General features: G+C 46.1%; 4 protein-coding genes across 5 annotated transcripts; all 4 read left to right on the top strand.

The window, feature by feature from the left end:
- The first annotated feature begins 1,003 nt into the window (after window positions 1–1,003).
- KIAA2013 (KIAA2013 ortholog) lies at window positions 1,004–5,961 on the top strand. Of its 2 annotated transcripts, XR_004420050.2 has the most exons (3): window positions 1,004–2,021; window positions 2,696–3,612; window positions 3,996–5,961. XR_004420050.2 is itself a non-coding variant. In XM_033079758.2 (2 exons), exons 1-2 carry the CDS (start codon window positions 1,052–1,054, stop codon window positions 3,553–3,555), a joined length of 1,830 nt encoding a protein of 609 aa, XP_032935649.1. In that variant the 5' UTR covers window positions 1,004–1,051; the 3' UTR covers window positions 3,556–5,961. The 2 variants fall into 2 exon arrangements, 1 of the variants encoding a protein (XP_032935649.1); XM_033079758.2 differs by having other exon boundaries at window positions 2,696–5,961.
- Window positions 5,962–8,134: 2,173 nt separating this feature from the next.
- LOC117007032 (chymotrypsin-like elastase family member 2A) lies at window positions 8,135–13,765 on the top strand. The gene is made up of 8 exons (XM_033079898.1): window positions 8,135–8,197; window positions 8,898–9,074; window positions 9,476–9,573; window positions 10,532–10,660; window positions 11,346–11,482; window positions 12,171–12,316; window positions 12,416–12,568; window positions 13,748–13,765. Exons 1-8 carry the CDS (start codon window positions 8,135–8,137, stop codon window positions 13,763–13,765), a joined length of 921 nt encoding a protein of 306 aa, XP_032935789.1.
- A 366-nt stretch (window positions 13,766–14,131) lies between these two features.
- LOC117006746 lies at window positions 14,132–18,682 on the top strand. The gene is made up of 4 exons (XM_033079309.1): window positions 14,132–14,211; window positions 15,837–16,932; window positions 18,153–18,287; window positions 18,479–18,682. Exons 1-4 carry the CDS (start codon window positions 14,168–14,170, stop codon window positions 18,500–18,502), a joined length of 1,299 nt encoding a protein of 432 aa, XP_032935200.1. The 5' UTR covers window positions 14,132–14,167; the 3' UTR covers window positions 18,503–18,682.
- Window positions 18,683–19,247: 565 nt separating this feature from the next.
- LOC117006747 (guanylate cyclase soluble subunit beta-2-like) lies at window positions 19,248–22,622 on the top strand. The gene is made up of 4 exons (XM_033079310.1): window positions 19,248–19,727; window positions 20,890–20,981; window positions 21,505–21,642; window positions 21,794–22,622. The coding sequence occupies exons 1-4, from the start codon at window positions 19,661–19,663 to the stop codon at window positions 22,034–22,036; spliced, it is 540 nt and encodes a 179-aa protein (XP_032935201.1). The 5' UTR covers window positions 19,248–19,660; the 3' UTR covers window positions 22,037–22,622.
- The last annotated feature ends 856 nt before the right edge of the window (window positions 22,623–23,478 follow it).

Genomic DNA, 23,478 nt, shown 5'->3' with positions numbered 1-23,478 from the left:
TGTCTTTTTAAACAGAGCCAGCTGCCAGTGCAGATGTTCAGTGAGTACGTGCAACACGTGCTCCAGGCGGAGCAGCAACTTCCTAAAAACTGGAGGGGTCAGAGCTCTGCTCCTACAGCAGCCGCAAAGCTGGGAAACCACCAACCCCGTTAAACCTGCACGGAATGGGGTCTCACCACCCTTTTGGGATCCCAGTGCCCACCCCAACCAAACAGCTCATTTGCCGAATAAATTAAGAACGTGTGTCCTTTGTTTCTCCTCTTCTGGTTCATTGCCTCAACATAGCCGAGAATTTCACCTTTCACTTTAGCTCAGTGTTTCTGCCTGACTTGCTTGAAAGTGTTTCTCCTTCTGTCTTTCGAGCTCTGCTCTGGATACAAAGCTTTCCCGTGCACAGCTAAGACACGTGAGAAAGTTTGTTCCTCTCTTTACGACACAGAGGGATACAGTTTGACAGAAAGAACTTCCTTCCCCGCATAGTCTCTGTTGTGGCAACCCAGTAAACTTCCCCGGGAATTACGGGAAACCCCTCCAGGCCTTTTCCATCGGTGCAGTGACCCGGGCAGGAGACACAGAACCTCAGCCCTGGGCTGGAGCTGCCCGAGGACAGCGCGGATACAGCAGCGGGAGCGGGGCAGGGCTGGGGCGGTGGAGGCCGGGGTGCCCCGGAGCCGGCGGGGTTGGAAGCTGCGGATCCCGGAGCTAAGGAGGGCGCAGCTGGAAGCCGCGGGTCCCGGAGCTGAGGAGGCTCGGAGCCGAGAGGGGTCCCGGTAACGGGAGGAGCCCCGAGCAAGGGGGGATTGGAAGCCGTGGTGGGGGGGATTGGAAGCCGGGGGTCCCGGCGGTTCCGGGGGTCCGAGCGGGCCGGGCCGCGCCTCCCCGCCGAGCCCCCCTCAGGGGCGGAGAGCGCGGCTGTCGCAAAGTGCCGCAAAGCGCCGCCAATCGCGGCGGAGCTGCCGCAGGGCGCGGCGGCGATGGCGGCTTAGGGCCGGTGCGGCGCGGCGGGGCCGGGACCGGGAAGGGCCGGGCCGGGGCTCCCCCGCCGCCGCCCATGTGGCTGCAGCAGCGGCTGAAGGGGCTGCCGGGGCTGCTATCCAGCAGCTGGGCACGGCGCCTGCTGCTGCTGCTGGTGCTGTTGCTCGTCGCCTACTGGTACCTGGGCGCGGCGAGGGTGCGGGGCGTGGGGCGCGGGGCCGAGCCCCGGGGACCCGCCGCCCTCTGCGTTCAGGCGGCCGCGAGCGCCTGGCGGGCGCAGACCCAGCGCGGCGATGCCCTTCCGCTGCCTGAGGAGGCGGCCGGGGCCGGCGAGGCCCCGGGGCTGGCGGTGGCGGGCAACGGGTTCCTGCTGCTGGACGTGTCCGCCGGGCGGCTCTGGGTGCGGCCCCTGGGGGCCGCCGGGGGCCCGGCGCTCGCCACCGAGTACCCGGCGCTGGTGCGGCTGAGGGCGCTGGGCGGGCGCGGCGAGGCGCGGGCGGCGCTGGCGGCGCTGCGGGACGGGGCCGTGCGGAGGGTGCGGTGCGTCCAGACGGGGCCCGGGGCCAGCGCCGGGGACTGTGTGACGGTGCGGGAGGAGGTGGTGGCCCACCGGAGCCGGCCACATCTCTATATGCAGCGCATCCGCATCGCCAACCCCACCGAGCGGGTGGCCGCCTTCGAGGCCTCGGCCCCCACCGCGTCTGCGCTGGGCGGGCGCTTCGCCTCCAGCCTGGAGAAGGTGGAGGAGCGGCAGTTCCTGCTCTCCTCCGGCCGCCTGCCGCTGGCCGGCAGCCCCAAGACGGTGCTGGTGGTGGTGGCTGCCAAGAAACTCGTGAGCCGGGTGCAGGTCGCGCCCAAGTCGCACTTTGATGAGACTGTGCTGTCCGTGGTGTACACCTCGGAGCCCATCGAGGTCTCCAGGCTGGAGGAGACCTTCAGCAAGCTGAGGGAGGCAGCCAAGAAAGAGATGCTGGAGGTGATGCAGATGGGGGTGGAAGATCTTTTCCAGGAGCACCAGCAGACCTGGGCTGACTTGTTCATTTCAGGTAAGGAAGGTGATGCCCAACTTCCATGGAGTTATTTTAGAGGGTGGCTGAAAGCTCAGTGTCCTGCTTGCTGGAAGGTCTCCATAAGCTCTGGTCTTCCTGATGGGTTGTGGAGTAGTAAAACAGAGTTCCTGGTGTGGAGCCCAGCTTGCCTTACAAAGAGGAGTACACTGACTACAAATAGGAAGTGATAGAAGATTTACAATCATTATTCTGTTAGTGCTGATTTTTCTGGCTTCAGGAAATTTACTGATTTGCCCTGCATGTCAGTTGGAAATAAAGTTGATCTTTAGTGATAGCATAAAAGATTCTGCATGGAAGTTAAGGGCCGTTCTACAAAGATGCTTTTTCTTAAGATTTTAACGTCTTACATAAAAAGGCAGATGACAAAGTAATGTAGAACTTGCTGTTTTATGTTCTTTTGACAGATCATTCTTGTAGAGTTACGATGTAAGGCATCTGTGTATTAAATTAGCTTTGTCTTCAGTGAGAGCTTGGTTTTCAAACTCAAATAGCAGAGAGAGTATTTTCTTAGACAAACACAAGGAAACATTTCACTTTGGTGTTTTATGGACAAAGGTTTCTTAGATGTTATAAAGAACATCAATGTCCATGTTTGATCTTCTTTTCCTCTGAGTTAGTTTCTGACTATTGGCTGTTTTCTTTTGCTACAGGGATTGAAATGAGAAAGATCACAGATGCACATACCCCATCCAGTGAGACTGTCAACATGACCCTCTACTACGTGCTGTCAACTGTGCCAGCCCCCCTGCTAGACCCCCTCATTGGTGGTGAGGACAGGGAGAAGATTGAATCCAGCCTGAACTACGCTGACCACTGCTTCAGCGGCCACGCCACCATGCACGCCCAGAACCTGTGGCCACCAAAGCTGACCAGTGTCACCCAGATCCTGCAGCTCTCAGACCTATGGAAGCTGACTCTCCAGAAACGGGGATGCAAGGGTCTTGTGACAGCTGGGGTCCATGGACTCATGCAGGGAATGGTGCTTAGTTTTGGGGGTCTGCAGTTCACAGAAAACCATCTTCAGTTTCAGGCTGATCCTGACGTGCTTCATAACAGCTATTCCTTACGTGGGATCCATTACAATAAGGACTTGATCAATTTAGCTGTCCTCCTGGATGCTGAAGGAAAGCCCTTCTTGCATGTGTCTGTGAAATTCCAGGACAAGCCTGTCAGGCTGTATGCTTGTGAGGCAGGCTGTATGAACGAGCCCGTGGAGCTGACCTCAGAGGCACGAGGTCACACCTTCCCTGTCATGGTGACTCAACCCATCACACCACTGCTTTATATATCAACAGATCTGGTCCACTTGCAGGACCTAAGACACACACTCCACCTAAAAGCTATTCTGGCTCATGAGGAACACATGGCCAAGCAATACCCAGGCTTACCCTTCCTGTTCTGGTTCAGTGTGGCCTCCTTAATTACTTTGTTTCACTTGTTTCTGTTCAAACTCATCTACAACGAATACTGTGGGCCAGGAGCCAAGCCACTCTTCAGGAGTAAGGTATAAGGGTGCTGCTTTTGGCTGCTGTCCATTGAGTGTTGTCAGCCTGATGGGTCAGCTGTGCATGGGCAGGCTCTGTCTTGGACTGTGATGATTTTCAGTCTTGAAACAAGTGATCTGTGACCTCTTCTTGCAAGAAGGAGGATTAGGGCAGGGATTGGAGCAGCAGGGCTCACAACTGTTAGAAGAGATAAACTCATAGTCTGTCCTTAGACATGCAGGTAGAGGCAGACACAGCTTTCTGTCCTTTTTCCACACATCAGTGTAGGACATTGCTTGTTTCTAGGCCAGCAGTTGCAGTTGTAATGAGATGATTCTTGTTATTCAGTACCAGAAGGAATGTCAGAGAGCTGCTGTACTTGTCTGTACTGCTGTGTGGAGACCTGCACACCTGCCTGCCTGCTCTGAACATGTGACATGTCACACAGGAGCACCCAAAGGCAGGCTGGTGTTCTGAGGTGAAGCTGCTGACTTGCTGGGACTCGTGGTGCATGTTCCTGTTGTGGACACTGTGCAGTCCTCCATCAAACCACACTTACCACCATCATTTGGGGAAGATGCTGAATTGGTGTTTCTCCCAGTCAGACAAAACACAAAGCTGTGTTAGGGAAGTACTGAGTGCTTTTTACTGTGAGTTGAAGATTCTGGCTCCAAGCTCTCATACATCTTACCTGGGTGTAAACAATTTCAAGTTGTTTTGAGTTGCCTTGGAAAACTTACTTGCTGTAAAACTTAGCACAGAATAGACAGTAGATGGTGAGTTCTGCTCTTAGCACTGGGGCTTTCTGACTGTGTGTTGATATGAAGTGGGTATGCAAGATCAGACTGGATTTGCTGCGTGAGTTAGTGGTGCTATTCAGAGTCTTCCTCCTGAGGGCTGAACAGAGTTAAATGTAGGTTTTGTTTTAAAAAAAGGAGATGATAGTTAAACAGAGCTGTCAGAGGAAAAGTTCTAGCTATAGATTGTACTGTTATTCCAAATTATAAAAGCAAATTCGATTTTGGATAGCTAAGGCTGAACAGAAGATATTGAACTTGACAGCTGATATGTAAGGGGTGTTTAAAGTGAGTTGGAAATTTCCCAGTCAGCTCACTGGTTTTGTCATTTTGAGCACTGGAGATCAAGCCTCATCCCAAGCAGGTCTGAATACCTGTGATCCAATGAAAGATTGAGTGGGAGGTGCTTGTAGCCAGACAACCTAACCTAGGAAGAGGTAGGATAGAAATGTGTATCAGAGAACTGCAGTTACAAGCCTCTGATCATGATGAGAACCTCAGTGCAGAGGAAGGAAGGGCTTAGGAGGTGATGTCAGTTATTGTGTAACAGCTGTGCCCTGAAATGTGTCTTTGGAATTATGTAATTGTGTCCTTTCACTGTTGTCTATGCAGTTGCCTTTGTCATCTCCAAGACTTGCCTTCTGCCTTTTACCAAGTGACTTGTTAACCATTGCTGCAGGTGACTGTCCCTGACCCTGCCCTCTGAAGTGCCCAGAGGCTTCCCAGCCACAGCCCAGGGCTGCCCTGGCACCTCGTCCTCCTGGGCACTGCAGAGCAAACAGCTCTGCTGCCTTGTCTTAGTTGGACCTGCTTCAAATGAAGGTGATGCAGAACTTGATTCCAGAAACAGGGAAGAAGTGGAAGCCAGCTGAAGCTCAGAATCTGTAGCAGTAAGCAAGATAGATGAAATAACAGTAACTGAATGGGAACATCCCCACATCCAAGTGAACTTAGTCCTGCTTTCAGCCTCCATTTGCACAAGACACCTGGCAATTTTGCAGCTGAGAACAAGGAGCATTTGAAAGCAACAATCCTTTTGTGCCTTGCTATTACAGGAATCTGAGACTGGGAAGGTGTGGTGATTCAATAGTTAATCCCAGAAGCTTGTGTAACAGATGTTTCCTTTCCCTGTAAGCTGTTCAGTTCCCTAGGAGTAATCCATTTGGTGAAAATACTTGAAGATATACTAAGTCCTTTGATATTTTGATCTGCTTTTTTTTTTTTTTTAATTCTACAGAAAAATAAAGGATGATGATTCCCTGCTGAGAGTTAACTAGAAAACTTCAGTGTAATTTCCTTTCTGATATGCAGGTTTTAATTTATTGCTTGGGGGGAGGGGGAGTATGTTAATTTTTCCTCCACTTCAGTAACAGTCAATTGAACTAGATATCTAAGTTCTTGTAACAGGCTCTTCAGCCTTTATGACTGTGCAAAATCAATTTAATGAAATCATTTTCTGATATACACTTGGAAATGCTGATCTACAGTTTCCTATTCTAAGCCTGTTGAGACTTTGTGCATTGATTTGTTTTGGCTATGGGGGAAGACATCCCACTTTCTAGTGACTTACAGGTTGTTTGGTTTTAAAATACCAAAGCTGTTGTTTCTAAATAAATATCTTTCAGTCTAATCTGATTGCTGAGTGCAGTTGGTTTTATGTTGGTTTTGTCTCTGTTCTCTCCTGCCTTTGCTCCCCACCCAGTTTAGATAAGCAGAGCCTTATCTTACATCTCTGCCCAGTATTGACTGCAAATACAGTGTGAAAAGTAATATATAAATGGATGTAAGCTGCATATAAGACAATTTGGAAGGCACAACAAGTGACAAAAACACACAGGGTAAAGCTCATCTCCATTTCCTTGCTCAGTAAAACCTTATTCTATCCTGAGGAATGAAGGCCAAGCTTTACTTTGAAGAACACAGAAACGATCCCAGGGAACCATCAAGCAGCAGATTTAACAACCACAGCAAGTAATGAATTTGGCACAGTTGGTGGTCCTGAGGAAAAACAGGGTCAGGATTTAACTTTTAAATTTTCAGAGGGGTTACTGTCTGGTTTAAGATGAAAAACATCCCTCAGGAAAGCAGAGTTCAGTGTCTGTAACTTTTCTGTAGATAATTCCATTTACTAATTAGTATAGCAGAGTTATTGCCCTTCAAGGGCATAAAGACAGGGAAGCAACAGGGTCTGTTTTAATTTGTACACAGGTCCATTGTGCATTGAAGGAGATATTTACTGTTACACTTTAACAGAACATACCAGAAGCTCCTTCTGTTTCTCACCGAAGTTCCACAAGCTCCTGAAACATCTGGCATGAAGATGATAAGAGCTTCCAGGGGGCTGTTTCCAAGGCACCATGGTATCAGCTGGAGGCTGAGCCATTTGATGTTCCCTGGCAGAATTACCAGACACCCATGGAGTCCAAGGAAGACTCTTTAGGGCTGGAAAAGGTGGATAAGCTACCATCACATAAAACATGAATAGAAAAAAAAAAAAACAAAAAACGTGTTGAGACTGTTTTACATTAAATATATTAGGATTCCTATGAGCATTTCTTCCATAACAAAAGAACTGTTTCAGAATTCCTCCATGAAGAAGGGGAAAATGAAAGAGGGTTTCTCTATTTAGATATTTAAAAGAGCAGAAGGTTATATTTGTTAAATACAGAAATGCTTAAAGAACTAAATAAAATTCCACGTTTACAAGCACACAACAAAGTTTAAATAGTAACTGAGCATCTGAAATGTATACTTTTAGTTGGAATTCAGTGAAAATGATAGTGACATGGAAGTTAAACTGAGCAGCACAACATGTTTAGCTTGTAAATTCAGATACTAAGAAAAGTGCCAACAAATTAATGGAAAAAAAATTTAGAATGTCAATTCTGCACTGCTAATCCTGGTTTCTGCTTTTGTTAGATAATAAATACAAGATGCTGGAGCAGGGTTTGGTTGATCCAATTTGCAATTCAAAATGCAGCTTTCTGAAGTGCTATTGTCTGGGTTGGAAAATACATTCTTGAGAAGCAAACAAAACAGCAAAGCATTCTATATTTCTGCCTTGCACATGTGTGCTCCAGGCATCTTTCATCCAAAACAGCACCTACTGCTGAATGGAAGCTCTGGAAACCAGGGACTTTGCTGCTTTTTAATCCTGACATTAAACATCAGATTTATTTCAGCATTTTTCAACCCTTTGGTTGGTGTCTGTGTACAACACAGCTCTGGTTGCAAAACTGCCATTATGATACTTGTTTCCATTCTAGTAAGTTTGTTCCCTACGGGTGTCCTGGCTTAGGGGATAGAAGAATTTGTTTTTCAAATAACCAGCAACAGTTCTTCAAAACTGTTGGTGGATGGAAAGGTGTCAGAGGAAGGAAAATTCCTGTAGCAGAAGATCAAAAGTGAAAAAGAGACAGGGTAAGCACTGATGTCTAGTCACTGATCTCAAATGTCAGTGATGAATTAGGACCCTTCTTTTGTGGCAGCATCTCCAGAGGGGTGCAAATGCCTGCTGGGTCCTGGGAGTGGCAGAGCTTTGCTCTTTGTCATGAACCAGCTCACAGTGTGCTCCAGCACAGGTCAGCCCTGCTCTGGTGCACACAGGCTCATTTGCAGTGCTGCAGGAGCCTTGTTCTCTTCCAGGGCTGTGCTGCTGATCTGACCAAGGGAAGGAGGGAAGGAGTGGAGTCTGACTCACCACAACACACCAGGATTTCTGCTTCATCATGGACAGCTGGGGCTTTGTATGACTGAAGTCTGTTCCACTTCAAAGTGGTTGCAGTCTGGTTCATTGAAGAAGTCTGGCATGCTAAAACACGTGCAACTTGACCTGGGAAAGAAAATGCAGATTTTCAGTCAGTACAATGTGGTAGATTCAGTTACACACAAACAAAACAAAAGCAGATCCCAGACCAAAATAAAATCCCAAGCAGTTGTAGAATTGTACAATCATTAAGGTAAGGAGGGAACCTCTAAAAATCAACTAATCCAACCCCACCAACACATCTGAATCTATCACTGTCCAAATTTATCAGACACTGCTGACATACCACCAAGTGTTAGAATAATTAATTTAACATTTCCCTTCTGTGAACACCTTTGTGGTGAACTTTCAAGGCAATGGAAATGCAAGCAGCTGCTACAAATAATAAGTAACTAATGTGGAAGTTTTTTTAACCAAGTTGTTTATATAGCCTGGATCCAAGGTCCACATAAATGAGGATGTTTTAGCAACTTATGTATATAAAGAATTATCCCACAGTTACACAAGTTTTCCATTGGCATTGCCATAGCTTTGCATTTTAAGTCATATGTCCCAGAGATAAAGGACCATATAAAATGGTGTGGAGTTGAGCCTGCAGCACCCAGGAACTGGCACCATGCTTGGAATCCTCTTTGCTGTGTTGATTGTGGCACCTGCAGGTACGTGTCCAACTTCTGCTTTAGCTTTAAAAGAAAAAGTTAATTAAAATCTTAAAACATCTTTCCTTTTTTTCAGACAAATTGAACATTCTGCATCAAAGAAAAAAATACAGCATAGGATGGTCATTACAATGGTCTCTTGAAAGAGTAACTGGGTGCTGTACTATTTCATATCTCACAGATATTTTTTTAAACCCACTTTCAAAACACACATCCTATTTGTATGTCTTCCAGCATTTGGCTGTGGGGTTCCTGCCTACCCTCCTCTTGTGTCCAAAGTTGTTGGAGGGGAAAATGCAAGACCATACAGCTGGCCCTGGCAGGTTGGTCATTCTGTGTTTCCCTGGAACCACTGGGGCTGTGCTCTCTCTGCACAGCACAGCTGAACAAAACCCCTTCTTAAATTCCATTTGATGCACCTTGCCTGACATGTCTTAGGTTTTGACTCTGCTGTTTTGATCAATCCTTAAGTTTCCAGTATTTTAAAGAAGTGTTTTAAAGTAATGCAGGCTCTCATTTAAAGCCAAGTAGACTTGGGCTATTTAAACAAGATATATTTTAAAAATCAAGCTTTGGATGATGGGGAAGGAGGGAAAACCTTTCTGTTGGAAACTCCACCAACCATCAGCAAGTTGTGTTCTGGGTGCAAGCACAAGGATGAGAAATGAGTAAAAAAGACTGAGCCTTACTTGATTCTGGTTCCTTACTTGTTCCTTGATCCCAGGCCTCCCTTCAGTACAACTCCAATGGCAAGTGGCGTCACACCTGTGGGGGAACCCTCATTGCCACCAACTGGGTGCTGACAGCTGCCCACTGCATCAGGTAAGCAAGGCAGAGAAATCTGGCCCAGGAAGCAGCACCTGAGATGAATTAAAACTGTATCAGTGCCAGCTCTCCCTTTCTCAGCTGAAAGCTCTGAGTTTCATATCTTTTGATTAAAAGTCAGGAGAATGACATTGCTTTATTTTCTTAATGTAAAAGGGGAAAAAACCCCAATTACCTTAATTATATACTCTTCACTTTCCACAAACAAACTACAAACGTCCTTCTGTTTTCAACTTGCTATTAAATTCAGCTTTGTTGCCCTTTTTTGTAATATGTGTCATAAGATTCACAAATTAACTAATGAATCCACTCCCTGAAGAAAAAAATCATAAATATTTTGAATATACCAATCATTTTCAGTAAACTCTTCATATTATTTGGCAGTGTAACAACAAATTTCCAGGCACAGCAATGTTTTCACAAATACAATCCCATTTTGCTCTGGTAGCATATGGTTATTGTAACATTGAGTTGTAGCAAATATCATAACATGAAACTAGCTGCATGTTATTATTTTAAATCCTACATATTATATCTATCACACTGTTGTTTCTTATTGAAGCTACTTATGGCTGTCAAAAAAGTCCAAATTGTTACTGCATTGAGGAGTATGGGTGAATCCTGCAAAGATTGGAGGCACCTTGAGTTTGTTAATGAAACTTTGAGCAGGAGTTGAGAGTGCAGCGTAGACATGAAATGATTATGAAGTCTAAAACACAATCTTTGCCCTTAGCAAATGACTGGCTCAGCTGCAGACAAACCATGCCTGTGATGAGAGATTGCAGTGGAGGATGCTCTGCTTGAATCTCTCAGGAGCCAAGGATGCAGATAACTCAGATAACAAAATAACAGATAACATAACATAATGCAGATAACTCAGATAACATAATAAGATAACAGATAACATAACATAATGCAGATAACATAACTCAGTGTTCATCCTTTCCTTGCTCAGCTCCTCTCGGACATATCGAGTGTTTCTTGGAAAATACAACCTAGCAGCTGAGGAAGAAGGATCAATTGCACTTTCTCCAGAAAAGATCGTCGTTAATGAGAACTGGGATCCACAGGATCTTGCAAATGGGTAAGCTGGCAGCAGGGTAAAAACCAAACTGCCTGAATCCAACCCACCTGGAGTTATGGCAATTAAATTCATGTTCAGAGCCTCCTGTTACAGTGTCCAGTTTGTACCTTCCCCCTTAAGGGAATACAAAGCAATTAACAATAATTTCTTATTGATTAATAGTGTTCCCAGAAGCCATTTTGCATGTTCATGCTTGGGTTGGAAGCTGTTCCATGCAATGATATCTCTTGTACAATGAAAGGGAGTGAAGCATTTTATACAACCCTCTTTGAAGCCTCCTACCAGCAGCACAGACACAGAATTATTGATCATTAATATCCACGTGGCTGATTGACCCCTTTGTCCTGCTGCAGGCTAAGAGGAGTAACACAGAAATCTCAGTTCCAGCCCTTGGAGTGAGTCCTAACATATGCTTTGTTTTGGTGGAAAAAAACTATGAAAGAGAACTTTCTACCTTCAGAAAAACAGGCAGTTTTGCAGGGAGTAGCCTTCCAGTCCATGAATTTCCCCATTGCTTTAGGGTGCAGGAATTTTTGCTGCTTGTGCATTGGCCTTTGCTCCCTTCTCTTCTGAACAGTCCAAGTGCTGAGTAACTGCTGAGTACTGTGCCTTAATCCATTTTGCAAACTTTTTTACCCTCCTTTCCTTCTCTCCCCCTCTCTCCAACACGTGCATGCCACCACAGGTATGACATTGCTCTGATCAAACTCTCTGAGCACGTCACCCTGAGTGACCAGATTCAGCTGGCCTGCCTGCCCCCTGCCCAGAGCATCCTGTCCTCCAACACTGCCTGCTATGTCACTGGCTGGGGAAGGCTGCAGAGTGAGTACTTGGCTATTTGCAAAAGCATGGAATAAAAAAAAGAAACTTTTAGAAGTGCCTTCTCCTCTGAGATTGATGGCAAAGATTGTTGATGGTGCTCAGGATCCCCTCAAAACTCAGTGTAGGAGCTAGTTTGTTGTATTAGGCCCCACTTCACTCACATTATGATTTTTCCCTTTCAAGTTTATTTTCCTTTTAACAGAGCTGGTAATGCACCTGAGCATTTATTGAGCTTTTAGGAGCTATTGTAATGCAAATATGAACAGTGTGCAGACAGGTGCATTTGCTAATCCCAGCACACCTGCTGAATGTCTGAACACACACAGGGGAATAGATGTGAAGTGAAGAAAATCTGAGAGTTGAGCAGAGGTGTCAGCTTGGCTCAGGAGGCAATTCCTTGAGGGGTAAGTAAATTGCAAACTCCTGGAAAAAGACTAGCCATTTATTTCTCTAACAATGAAACATTTTTTAATGGAATGCAAATTAGGATTAGTTAGTTAGGATGCATATGAAAGAGTAGAACTAAGGGACATTCATACCTATAACAGCTTCTCCTTTGATACAGCCCCTATGGAGTGTTTTACCTGGAGAGATGGCACCCAGATCCCAAGAGAAATTTAGCAGAGTAGTTTTATTATTCCTTCAGTGCCAGCTGGTACCATGACTCTGAGTTTCTGCTCTCTCTCAGCAAATGGAGCTCTTCCTGATGACCTGCAGCAAGGCCTTCTGCTGGTGGTGGATTATGCAACCTGCTCCAAACCTTCCTGGTGGGGAAGCATAGTGAAAACCACCATGGTCTGTGCTGGTGGGGATGGAATCATCTCCAGCTGCAATGTGAGTCCACTCTCAGGGTTTAGACAAGCTGGTGGGAAGGACAGGTTAAAAACCCCCCAGAGGAGCTGCTCTCACTGTGCCTGTTCCCCTTTCTGCCAGGGGGACTCTGGGGGCCCACTGAACTGCCAGGGGGCTGATGGCAGGTGGGAAGTGCACGGCATCGTCAGCTTTGGCTCTTCTCTTGGCTGCAACTACTACCACAAACCCTCCGTGTTCACTCGAGTCTCTGCCTACAACAGCTGGATCGAGCAGGTGAGCCCTGCAGGAGCTGCTGACACCTGGGCTGCTCTGCTGGCATTTCTGCTCCTAAGGGAGCTGCATCACTCTGATTCAACCTTTACCAACTGAAAGTATCCTCCTCTGAAACAGATATCCAGTTTTGTTTTCACTTATTTAAATGTTTTGTTAAGGTGTCTTGGTTTGAAGCACAGGTGTGTGCTGAGAAAGGCAGGAGCTTCTCTTTGAAATGGAGAATGGAAACCCCCTCCCTCCAAATTATTAGAATTTTGAAATCAAGGGGCTCTCGGGCAAATATATGGGAATAGATATAACAGTTCTTTTCTAGGGAAATTAAAATAGAAATACAGCACTACAAAGAAACAAACCCCAAACCCTGACACAGTCAGAGTACAACCTGACACCCGTCAGGCAGGGTGTTGGTAGCAGTCCCATTAAATGGTGGCTGCATCCTCCTGCAGTGACAGATGTGGCTCAGCTGGAGCAGTGCTCCTGTACAAGGTGCAGTTTCCCTCCGGAGCTCCAGTGGTGATGTGGAGAAATCCGGTTTTCCTCTGGAATCCAGTGGAGAAAGGGGCTCCCTTAGTGTCCCAAAACCTCTGTTTTTATCTTGGTAAGAAATGTTGGGCTCTTCCCCCTGGCTGGAGCAACTCCCAATGGGATGCAGTAATTTTATCAGTGCCACAGTGGGACTCAATGGCCATGAGCAGAAAATGACTGGCTGGAGGAAGGATGGGCTGTGAAAAGATAAAGAACAATGCCCTGCCTGGTTTCAATGGATGCCCATTAGCAGAATATCTCCCGTGGAGATCAGGATCACTGCCCCCACCCTCAACAGATGGTGATAGAACAGACACCTTTTATCACACTCTGTATTGTAACCCAAGACATAATAGCAATGTGTTCTCCCTTTATCCTAGAGCTTCATTGTAGCCATAAAGATTTCCTGTATATTTCAGAGGTGATCACTCAAATTGCATTCATCCATACACTGATTGTTGCAATTGCATCCTAAAAGGCAGCTCATGCAGCTCAAGTCTGGAATGTCAAACATCTTTTAATTTAATATAAACTTTGAGAAGCAAAAATCTTATTTCAGTTATTTAAATCCTGTGGCTTGGACACAACACACACTGTTCACAAATTCCTGCAAATCTCATGATCTGGTTTTTCATTCGTTTTACATTTTTGCAGGTTATGGCAAACAACTAATCTAATAAGAACTGGATGAGAGAAGCCAAGAAGGAAAACAGTTTGAATAAAGTCATAATTGTGACACCTTTGATCACAAAGAACTGGGAAACTATGCTTTTAACAACACAAGAATTAAACCAAAAACTAGTGAAATAAACAATATTTTTTTGCAAAATGAAAACAAAATGTGTCTCTGTCACTTCTTCCTGACTGTTGGCAAGCCCCACAGCCTGTATTTGGGATAATGCTGGATATTTTCCCCTGTCCCTTGGGCTGGAGCTCGCCAGCCTGACCTGGGGGAAGGTGCTGTGTGGAGGGAGGGCAGTGGGAAGAGTCAGAGCAGCACCAAACACCTCGGGGGGCTGGGGAGGAGGGTCCAGAGAGGCACAGCAGGGCTGCAGCAGCTGCCAGGACCCAGCAATGCCTGGAGGGAAGGCGGCAGAGGAGCCAGCAGGTCCTTGCAGGTGAGTGCAGCAAAATGCTTTTACAGAGAGGTTTTAGCACCAGAGACCCCCGAGCCAGCGAGGGAAGGGCAAACCCAGCTCTGAGGACAGACCTGGCTCCTCCAGGGCTCTTTTTGAAGTCACTCAGAGCAGTCACTGTCAGCTGCCACGCTGGCACCAACGGGGATTTTTTGGCAAAGCAAAGCAGAATCACCACTTTCAGTTTGGTGCTCCATTAAAAACTCTCTTTATATTTCTTTCACTGTACTAGAAGATTGGCAGTGTAAAATCAAGGTGGTTCAGTACAAAATCAAGGCGGGTCAATATGAAATCAAGGTGGATTTTTGTTGTTTTTCTTCTCCCCTGGCACATATGAGATTTTATTTTCCAAAAGTAAAAGCAGTGATTATAAATGGAGGGTAAGTGACACCAAGGTAAGCGGTAAACAGAGGAAGGAAAAGGTTGGAAGTTCGTTGTGAGGACAGAAATGCTCAGAGATATATTTTCTAGACTTGCAGTTTCTTTCAGTTTGATATTTTGCAGATGTTAACCTTTGGACTTTGAAACCTTTGAAAATAAATATATTATTAAACAGAAATTGTATTAAATTAATGAGAGAAAGCATGGCTGTTTATAACTTTGGGGACAGTATTTTTGTCACTTTTCTTCTACTTTGCAACCATTGACCACTGCTCTTCCCAGCAAGAATTGGTTTTGCTTAATATCAGCCCCTGCTAAGAAATAATAGGCTTTATTGGGTTTTATTTGTCTGACTAAAAGTGTGATTTCCTATATCTGAAAGAACAGGGGATCTGAGGAGGGCTTTTTTCAATCAGCTCTACTATGCAGAACTTTATTCTTTATCAGTGGAAATAAAGATTACCCAGTTATTCAGGAGTCATCAGCTCCAGCATAACATCCTGAGTTTTTTCACGAGTATCATTAGTGTAAGATTGTAAATGATGGAATAATAGTTTTGAAAATTAAAATCATTAGAGGTCACTTTGCTGTACGGAGCATGGATGTCCATTATGTGCAGCATGAAAGAGAGATAGAAAGGTAATCATGAAGCTCAAACAATAAAAATTGGATGTGCAAATGCCCTGGTAAAAACTGAAACAAAATAGAAATGTGATTAATTTTTCTCCTGAAATACAGAGGCAATATTGTAAAAAACATCTGAGCTCATTTGAACATATGAACAGAAATTATTCATCATCTGGAAATGCCTTTTAAGAACAAATTCTCAACGTTTGATTTTAAAAAATCAACAGTTCCAGTATGTGATCACTGGAATCACTGGGGCAATAAGTAACTTATCTTTTCATGGCCTTCATTAAGATTTGGAGAGAAGTATCACAGAGAATAAAACCTACAGCAAATGCTTTTATTAGCTTTTTTCCCTCACAGAAAAACTGTATCATTCATCTGTTTTTGCAGATCAGAGTGTGTCAAGCAAGCAATCTCTTAAATACAGCTTTTCTTCTAAAATTCATGTCAGGTGGAACAAAATATAAAATAGATAATACATATTCCTTTTGCTTTGTTTCAGAATGCATGGAAATTGTTAAATATCACTGCTAGATCTGGCTGTGGTTTCAGGATCAGGCAATGCCACTGTTGGTTTTTTTTAATTCTTTTTTTAGGTGTTTTCCCTCCTCCAATGCTGGTGGTAGAAAAACAGTTCGAAGGATTTTGATGTCATGCCTGGTCTCCCTCTGCAGTCTCCTTGGGGCCATTTCTTTTGATTTGAGCAACAGCTTGGGAATGTGGAAAGACACAGGCAGAGCCCTTCAGGAACTTTCCTCCTGTGAAACCCTTTGGGCTGCTCACCTCATCTCTGTCCTGCAGGAAGAAAGGCACAGCTGGCTGTTCCCAGCAGCAGACACAAGGAATAGATCATTCCATTCTCACCTCCTGGGGAACTTAAACTCCACCTGTATGGCAAGTGAGGCAGAGCTGTACTGTGAGAATTGCCAGTGCAAGGAGGAGAAAATCTCCATTTGTAGATTTTACAGAACTGACTTGAGACACAAACAGAACATCTCAGGGGTTACTGAAGCCAGGCAGGTGCTGTCCAGAGCGATCTCTGAGCTGCTTGAGCGTTTCTGGAGCCCCCATGAGGACCTCAAAGCCATGAGACACAATCCTGACTGGGCAGACACAGTGGCTTTTAAACTTATCCTGCAAATCAGAGAAGCTGTGCTCAAAGCCCAGCCAGTGCCAGCACCTCTGAGCCTTCAAACCACACTGCACCAACATTTTGCCACTCTGAGCTATGCTCTCTTCTCCTCAGAGACTGCACATAAGTGCTGGACAGATAATGTCAATTTATCCCTTTATTTCACCCAGTATGAAGGAATCTCCTTCTTTACCCCATTCCTGGGCTTGGGTGACTTTGTGTCCCTGGAAGCCACAGTGAGGGGACTGCACTATGCACAGAGCTGTCTGCTGCAGGAGGGACAGGAAAAGTTGCACAAAAAATCCAAGGAAATCCTGTCTGCAATAAGCCTGAAGATCAGTCTGCTGGTGGTGGCCTGTCTCATTTACCCCATTGTGCTGCTGTCCTTCAAGCAAATGACAGATTGGATACACAGCTATGCCAGCAACCTCAAGGAAAAGACAGAGGACTTGAAAAGGGAGAGGCGCCTAGCTGAGGACCTCTTGCACCAGATGTTGCCAAAGTCTGTGGCCAAGCAGCTAAGGAAATGCCAAAAAGTTGAGGCAGAAAACTATGATCAGGTTAGCAAATGGAAAGGAAAAAAGTATTCCCCTAAAATAGCACCTACCTTGTCACAGTTTTGAGGATCCTGGGTTTGCACCAGAACTGAGTGGGGATGGAAATCCAAATATTCCCAAGGGGTTTTAGAAAGAGCTGTGCAGTGTGGAGAAGAAGAGCTGAGATTTCCAAATGCAAAGCTTTAGATGTCAAGCATCTTATATTGGAAAATTGTCTTTGTGTTTAAGAGCCTACCCACAACAGCCAGCCAGCACCATTCCTGAGTTCACAGGAGCAAGAAATGAGTCTCCTCCTTGTAAAACATGAAAAATAAAAGAATTGCTGCTGTCAGTGTTGAATTCAGCAGCTGTGCTGCATAGCCCTCAGCCCAAATCCTCATGCTACAGTAATTGCAGTTCTATTCTCTCTTTTTCCCTGGACACCCCCTTACTTTCAGCTGTGAAACACAGCACCAAATGTTTGCATTTAATCTCTAGGTGTCATTATCAAAACAACAACCTCTAATTGCTCAATTAATTATAATCCATGATAGTCATGACATCAAAAGTGCTGAACCAAGGCAGAGTGGAAAGGTGGCCCTTCCAGATGAATTGGTATCAGCAAGGACAATTTGAGTTTAAACACTGACACAATTCAGACAGCACAGAGAAGAAAATTCTTTGCCAACAGCTGCAACACACATTTCTCTTCTTCAATTCTATTCTTTCTTTTCTAAGTTTGATTTTTTTTTCTGTAAATTGACTTGATCATGACAAACATCATTTGAAGAGAAACAAAACCCAGTTAATATTTTCTAATTCAACAAGAACAGAGACAGCTGTTGAGATTTTATTTCACAGTTTTTTGGGGTGCCTAGTTTTATCACGATCACAGCTTAAATCACTTTTAAAGGAAAAAGACACCCTATTTCTATAAGAAGTCTCTTGATCACTGCTCACAAGATTCAAAGCATTTAACTTTCAGTCTCCCATTAGCATGAGGTATTCACAAAAGTGCAGGTGATAAACTTTGGAGATAAGAATAGTTTTATCTTTCAAAGTAGTAGAAAACAATTCAGAGCCAGAGTTTGTTAATTTAGGATTGTACCTATGAGCTGTGCAAGGCTGGCTCTTTGTGCAGCCTGTGCCTTAGGCTGTTGTGCTCAGGATTTCACAAATCCCCAAACCCTCCCCCTGTGTCTCCTGGAGACTTTGGCTCCATGCTCTCCTTCTCCCTCTAACAGGTCACAATCTTCTTCTCAGACATCGTGGGGTTCACAGGCATTGCTGCCTCCTGCACTCCCCTGCAAGTGGTTGAGATGCTCAACAATCTCTACGTCTGCTTTGACACCAGGATTGACTCTTATGATGTGTACAAGGTGAGTGTAAATCCACAGGAAAGGAATCTGCTGAAATCTTTCATGCTCTATTTTCTGGTGAATATCAAATACCCCAGGCCAGGAGGCCAAAATCTATGAAATACCAGACCCACCATCCTACAGGGACTACATCACATTTTGGCAAGTGCTGGACAGCTAAAATCCATTTTATTCTGATTTTCTTTCCAAAGGAAAGCTCAGTTCCTGCCTCTTAGTGACACGTGCCCCTTCCCATCAGGTGGAAACCATTGGGGATGCCTACATGGTGGTGAGTGGCCTGCCAGAGAGGAATGGCACCAAACACGCCCATGAGATTGCCAAAATGTCCCTGGACCTGGTGGCAGCAGTGCGGCAGGTGGTGATCCCTCACATGCCAAGGGACAGGCTGGAGCTGCGGGCTGGGATACACACAGGTACAGCAGGGACACACAGGGATACTCAGGGACACACAGGGGACAACAGGGACACAGAGGGATACACAGATACAACAGGAACAGACAGGGACACACAGGTACAGCAGGGACACAGAGGGACACACAGAGACACTCAGGGACACACAGGGACACACAGGGACACACAGGGACACACAGGGACACACAGGGACACTCAGGGACAGCAGGGACACACAGGGACAGCAGGGACACACAGGGACAGCAGGGACACACAGGGACACAGAGGGACACAAAAGGGACACACAGGGACACACAGAGACACAGAGGGACAATAGGTAGAGCAGGGACACACAGGTGCACCAGGGAGACACAGGGAGACACAGGGACACAGGGACAACAGGAACACACAGGTACAGCAGGGACACAGAGGGACAAGAGGTACACTAGGAATACACAGGTACAGCAGGGATACACAGGGACACACAGGGACAACAGGAACACACAGGGACACAGAGGGACAGCAGGGACACACAGATACAACAGGAACACACCGGGACACAGGCTGAGCTAAAGGCAGGAGAAAACAGAACAGGGCACAGTCCCTTTGTGTGAGGAGAAAGGAATTCTGCATTTCTGTGTGAGACACTGCCTCTCCCCACACCTCAGGATTAATATTCCCCCTGGTTCCAGCAGGGTGGCTGAAATGACTTTTGCCTGTATGAGCGTGGAAAGGTTTGGGAAGCAATTTAGCATTGGTGATATCACCACAAATTAACTACAACTAATCCATTTGTGACTTCTCTCACTAAGTAAATACTGTGCAGCCAGATGCAGAGTACTCCCTGTGGACACAGAGTGACTGCCAAAGGTGCTGGCATGTGATGCCGCCCTGCACGCACTTCTCACTGCTCTTACTCTCTTTGGAGTCTCTTTCCTTGTGTTTTCTCAGGCCCCTGTGTGGCTGGAGTTGTGGGGTACAAAATGCCTCGGTACTGCCTCTTTGGGGACACAGTGAACACGGCGTCCCGCATGGAATCCAGCAGCCTGCGTAAGTGCTGGGGCAGCACAGTGTCCAGCCAGAGCCACACCTGCACCCTGCACCTCTGCATTCTGCATCTCTTCACTCTGCACCTCTGCACCTCTGTACTGCACCTCTGCAGTCTGAACCTCTGCACCTCTACACCTCTGCACCCTGCACCTCTGCATTCTGCACCTCTGCACCCTGCACTCTGCACCTGTGTACTATACCTCTGCATCTTGCATTCTGCACCCTGCACCTCTGCACCCTGCACCTCTGCACCTCTTCACCTCTGCAATCTGCACCTCTGCAATCTGCACTCTGCACCTGTGCACTGTACCTCTGCATCCTGCACCTCTGCAACCTGCACCTCTGCACCCTGCACTCTGAACCCTGCACCTCTGCAATCTGCACCTCTGCACTCTGCACCTCTACACCTCTGCACCCTCTACCTCTGCACCCTGCACTCTGAACCCTGCACCTCTGCATTCTGCACCTCTGCACTTCTGCACCTCTGCACCTGTGCACTGTACCTCTGCATCCTGCATTCTGCACCCTGCACCTCTGCATCCAGCACCTCTGCACCTCTGCACCTCTGCACCTCTGCACCTCTTCACCTCTGCATTCTGCACCTCTGCAATCTGCACCTCTGCACCCTGCACCTGTGTGCTGTACCTCTGCATCCTGCACCTCTGCACCTCTGCACCCTGCACCTCTGCACCCTGCACCTCTGCACCCTGCACCTCTGTACTCTGCACCCCTGCCATCTTCACCTCTACATTCCTCTGCACCTCTGCACTCTGCACCTCTACATTCTGCACTCCACACCTCTGCACTCTGAACCTCTGCACCTCTGCATTCTGCAGTGCAATGCAAACCCCAACCCCTCACATCAGGCACAGCCAAGTGTGAAATCAGATCTCTAGCGGAGAGGGAGCATCCTCTGAGACCATGCCAGGTCAGAGAGCTCCTCATCACCTAAGATAACACTTCTTGTAATCCCCACTGTCCTGCACATGCACCAGTGACCAAACAGACAAGAGAAACTCTTGTGGATTTGCATGGGCATGTGGAGTCACATCCTTTATGCCAAAAGAGGAGGTGGAAACACTGCTCTGATAAATGCAGGAGGGCTGGTATGTGTCTCTGGGATTCAGGGGATCATTAATTCCTGCTCTGCTCTGGATCCTAGCACAGAAGATCCACATCAGTTCTGCTACATATGAAGCCCTTCTCACAGATGATGCATATGAAATCGAGCTGAGAGGGGAAATTGAAATCAAGGTAATAGTTTTTCTATAACTTCACAACAATAAAGGCATTTAATGGGGTAGGGAGGAGATGATAGATTTGGGATAGGAAGGAGATGACAGATTTGGCCATCGCTCTTCTGTGAAGAACAAGTCAACTTTTAACTGTGTCCCCAAGGTTCTTTTGCTAATTCAGTTGGATGTGGCTACACATTACTCCTCAAAGCTGACAAAAAAGTGTTCTGTGAGCTTTGAAACACGGCTGCTATGTCTGCACCTGCATGGAACCACCTGATATGGCCCAAAGTGTAAGGATTCAGTCAAAGACACACGGGTTTAAGGCTGGTTTTAAACCCTTAGCAACACTGCCAGTGACCAGTGACCTCTGAACAGAAAAGATTATTAGCACCCAAACTGCACATAAATTATAATTCTTTCCCTGATCAGCAGCCACTTATGAGAGAAGGAGAAATAAAAATGCAGGACAGGGAGCAGCTCTCACCATAGTGACTCCTGCTGAAAACAGATCTTTTCTGCTCTCTCCTTTTCTTGTCCAGGGCAAAGGGAAAATGAAAACCTACTGGCTTCTTGGAAACAAGAACTACAGTGTTCAGAATGACAGCCTGGTGTGCCACTGGAATCCAGCAATCTCCAAGAAGAAAAAGATGGAAAGTAGCCAGGGATCTGTCCAACAAGTAAGGAGGTGAACACCTGGCTGGGGGAGCCTTCCTAAATAACAAAGCACATTCACTACAGACTGGGATGTGGAAATTGCAGCTTTGCCCTGGAAGCAGAGGGCTCTGCTGTGTGCAAACAGCTCCAGTGTGTGCTTCTCTCTGTCTACAGGCACGGAGCCCTGCCTTGTCCTGGGATGAGCTGAGCCCCCACACTCAAAGGAGTTCCAGACCAGAGGGTGTCACCCATGGAGTGAGCCAAAAGCAGGGGAATGGCTTTCAGCACAGCTCCCAGCACAGCCTGCAGGAGAACCTCCCTTCTCTGGGCTCACGTACCAGTTTAGAACACAGCTCACATGGCACTAAAACACCATGGAAAAATGAGCTTCTTCCAGGTTGTGTAGATGAGATGTGACAGTGAAGTGACCCAGGCACACACAGCTCCTTTAAATAACATTCCCTTTTTTCTTCTAGCCACAACTGGCATTTTTAGCTGGTATGTTGATGTGGGAACCTGAAACACCCATAGAAATTTAGGAAGGTGTCTCAAAACAAGGAGAAGCTACAGAAGTGCAGATGGGAGCATGGCTGGTAGGTGAGAGATGTACAGCAGTGTGACTTTTATTTCACTAAAGCCATTCTAGATTTATGTCTGTAGGTGACACAGAATGCAAAGTCCAGAATGGTGAGGGTGCTTTGAGACCCTGACACATCACAACAAACTGTTTGTTTCAAGTTGGCCTTTACAGCTCCCCAGGGAACCATGGCTTGAAAAATGTGCAGCTTTAAACAGTGGGAGAGGGAGCTGCAAAATCCTGATGGAGAAGGAAATAACTCCTTTTGATTATTGTTTGGAGATACAAATAAAATGAGGACAACACTGAATTGCTTCAGTAAGTTTGTGTAGCACTTTGTCTTTCCAGCCCCTCTCCCCTGCAGTGGAATCTCCCCTCCATAAATGTATTTTTCCCATTATCAGTCTCCTGGGGGCTTGGTGGTGAGGCAAAGATGCAGTCCAGCTCTGTGGAAGATGTGAGAAAGACAAGCTACTTCTCCCATTAAACAAAAATTTGCTTTTCTTTCCTTGTTGGAGGAAGAGTCTCTGCAGTAAGTAAATTCCTCTTCTACTCAGAGAAATCAAAGCAAACTGAATTACTTCCTCATGTTGGCAATCAGTAACTCTGTGCAGAGTTCAATTCATTTGCAAGAGAGCTGCACATCCAATTAACCCCATCCTGCCTGCTGCCTTTTAGCAATTCCAGGAAGAGGGAACAGGAGCACAGGTGTGGGGGTAGGGTTTGCCTGTCCCTTCTCCCAGCTGGCAGGTTCATGTACAGCATAAGAGAGATGCAGCAGATAAAAGTTATTAAATTAGAAAGGAGGCAAGGCAGTGCTTCATGGTTGCAAAAGGCAACACAAATGAAGATGTGAATTTAAAAGGAAATGAAGCTTGGAAAAGTTGCAATTGATCTTGGTTTTCAATAATTTCTTGGGTTTTGTTTTTAATAATTTCTCTTTTCCTAAAATAAAGCAGCTTTATGAGTTTCAAAGGAAGCTGGTTGGAGCATCTTTTTGTCATTCCATTGACTATTACAAGAACAACTGAAAAAGCTTGTGTGAGCTGACTCCTTGCAGTCAAAGCCAAGAGCAGGTTCTTTAAGTCAGGTCAGAGAAAGTCACTGCAGGAGTGTGAGTGTGGCTCCAAGCTTAGCCTGAAGTAGGATCTCTGAAGGTCAGCTGAAGAACTGTTTGTTTTGTACATAAGTGAATAAAATTGGAGGCTGAAGTCCTCATTATAAATGTAACATGCATATTTTTACATGACAGAGATAACTCCAGTATTGGTGTTTTATGAAT

The sequence above is a fragment of the Catharus ustulatus genome, chromosome 24, assembly GCF_009819885.2.
Source record: "Catharus ustulatus isolate bCatUst1 chromosome 24, bCatUst1.pri.v2, whole genome shotgun sequence".
In the NCBI taxonomy this organism is placed as follows: domain Eukaryota; kingdom Metazoa; phylum Chordata; class Aves; order Passeriformes; family Turdidae; genus Catharus; species Catharus ustulatus.
The sequence above is the reverse complement of the archived record's forward strand: the minus strand, read 5'-3'. Positions and strand labels throughout refer to the sequence as shown.

Excerpts from the sequence above, each read along its gene's own strand:
- KIAA2013 (XM_033079758.2), top strand. The coding sequence starts at position 1,052 with ATGTGGCTGCAGCAGCGGCTGAAGGGGCTGCCGGGGCTGCTATCCAGC. Across the intron at positions 2,022-2,695 it reads GGCTGACTTGTTCATTTCAG|GGATTGAAATGAGAAAGATC; the intron begins GTAAGGAAGGTG and ends CTTTTGCTACAG.
- LOC117007032 (XM_033079898.1), top strand. The coding sequence starts at position 8,135 with ATGCTAAAACACGTGCAACTTGACCTGGGAAAGAAAATGCAGATTTTC. Across the intron at positions 9,075-9,475 it reads CATACAGCTGGCCCTGGCAG|GCCTCCCTTCAGTACAACTC; the intron begins GTTGGTCATTCT and ends CCTTGATCCCAG. Across the intron at positions 12,317-12,415 it reads GAATCATCTCCAGCTGCAAT|GGGGACTCTGGGGGCCCACT; the intron begins GTGAGTCCACTC and ends CCTTTCTGCCAG.
- LOC117006746 (XM_033079309.1), top strand. The coding sequence starts at position 14,168 with ATGCCTGGAGGGAAGGCGGCAGAGGAGCCAGCAGGTCCTTGCAG. Across the intron at positions 16,933-18,152 it reads AGGCAGAAAACTATGATCAG|GTCACAATCTTCTTCTCAGA; the intron begins GTTAGCAAATGG and ends TCCCTCTAACAG. Across the intron at positions 18,288-18,478 it reads ACTCTTATGATGTGTACAAG|GAAAGCTCAGTTCCTGCCTC; the intron begins GTGAGTGTAAAT and ends TTCTTTCCAAAG.
- LOC117006747 (XM_033079310.1), top strand. The coding sequence starts at position 19,661 with ATGCCTCGGTACTGCCTCTTTGGGGACACAGTGAACACGGCGTCCCGC. Across the intron at positions 19,728-20,889 it reads CATGGAATCCAGCAGCCTGC|CACAGAAGATCCACATCAGT; the intron begins GTAAGTGCTGGG and ends TCTGGATCCTAG. Across the intron at positions 21,643-21,793 it reads GCCAGGGATCTGTCCAACAA|GCACGGAGCCCTGCCTTGTC; the intron begins GTAAGGAGGTGA and ends CTCTGTCTACAG.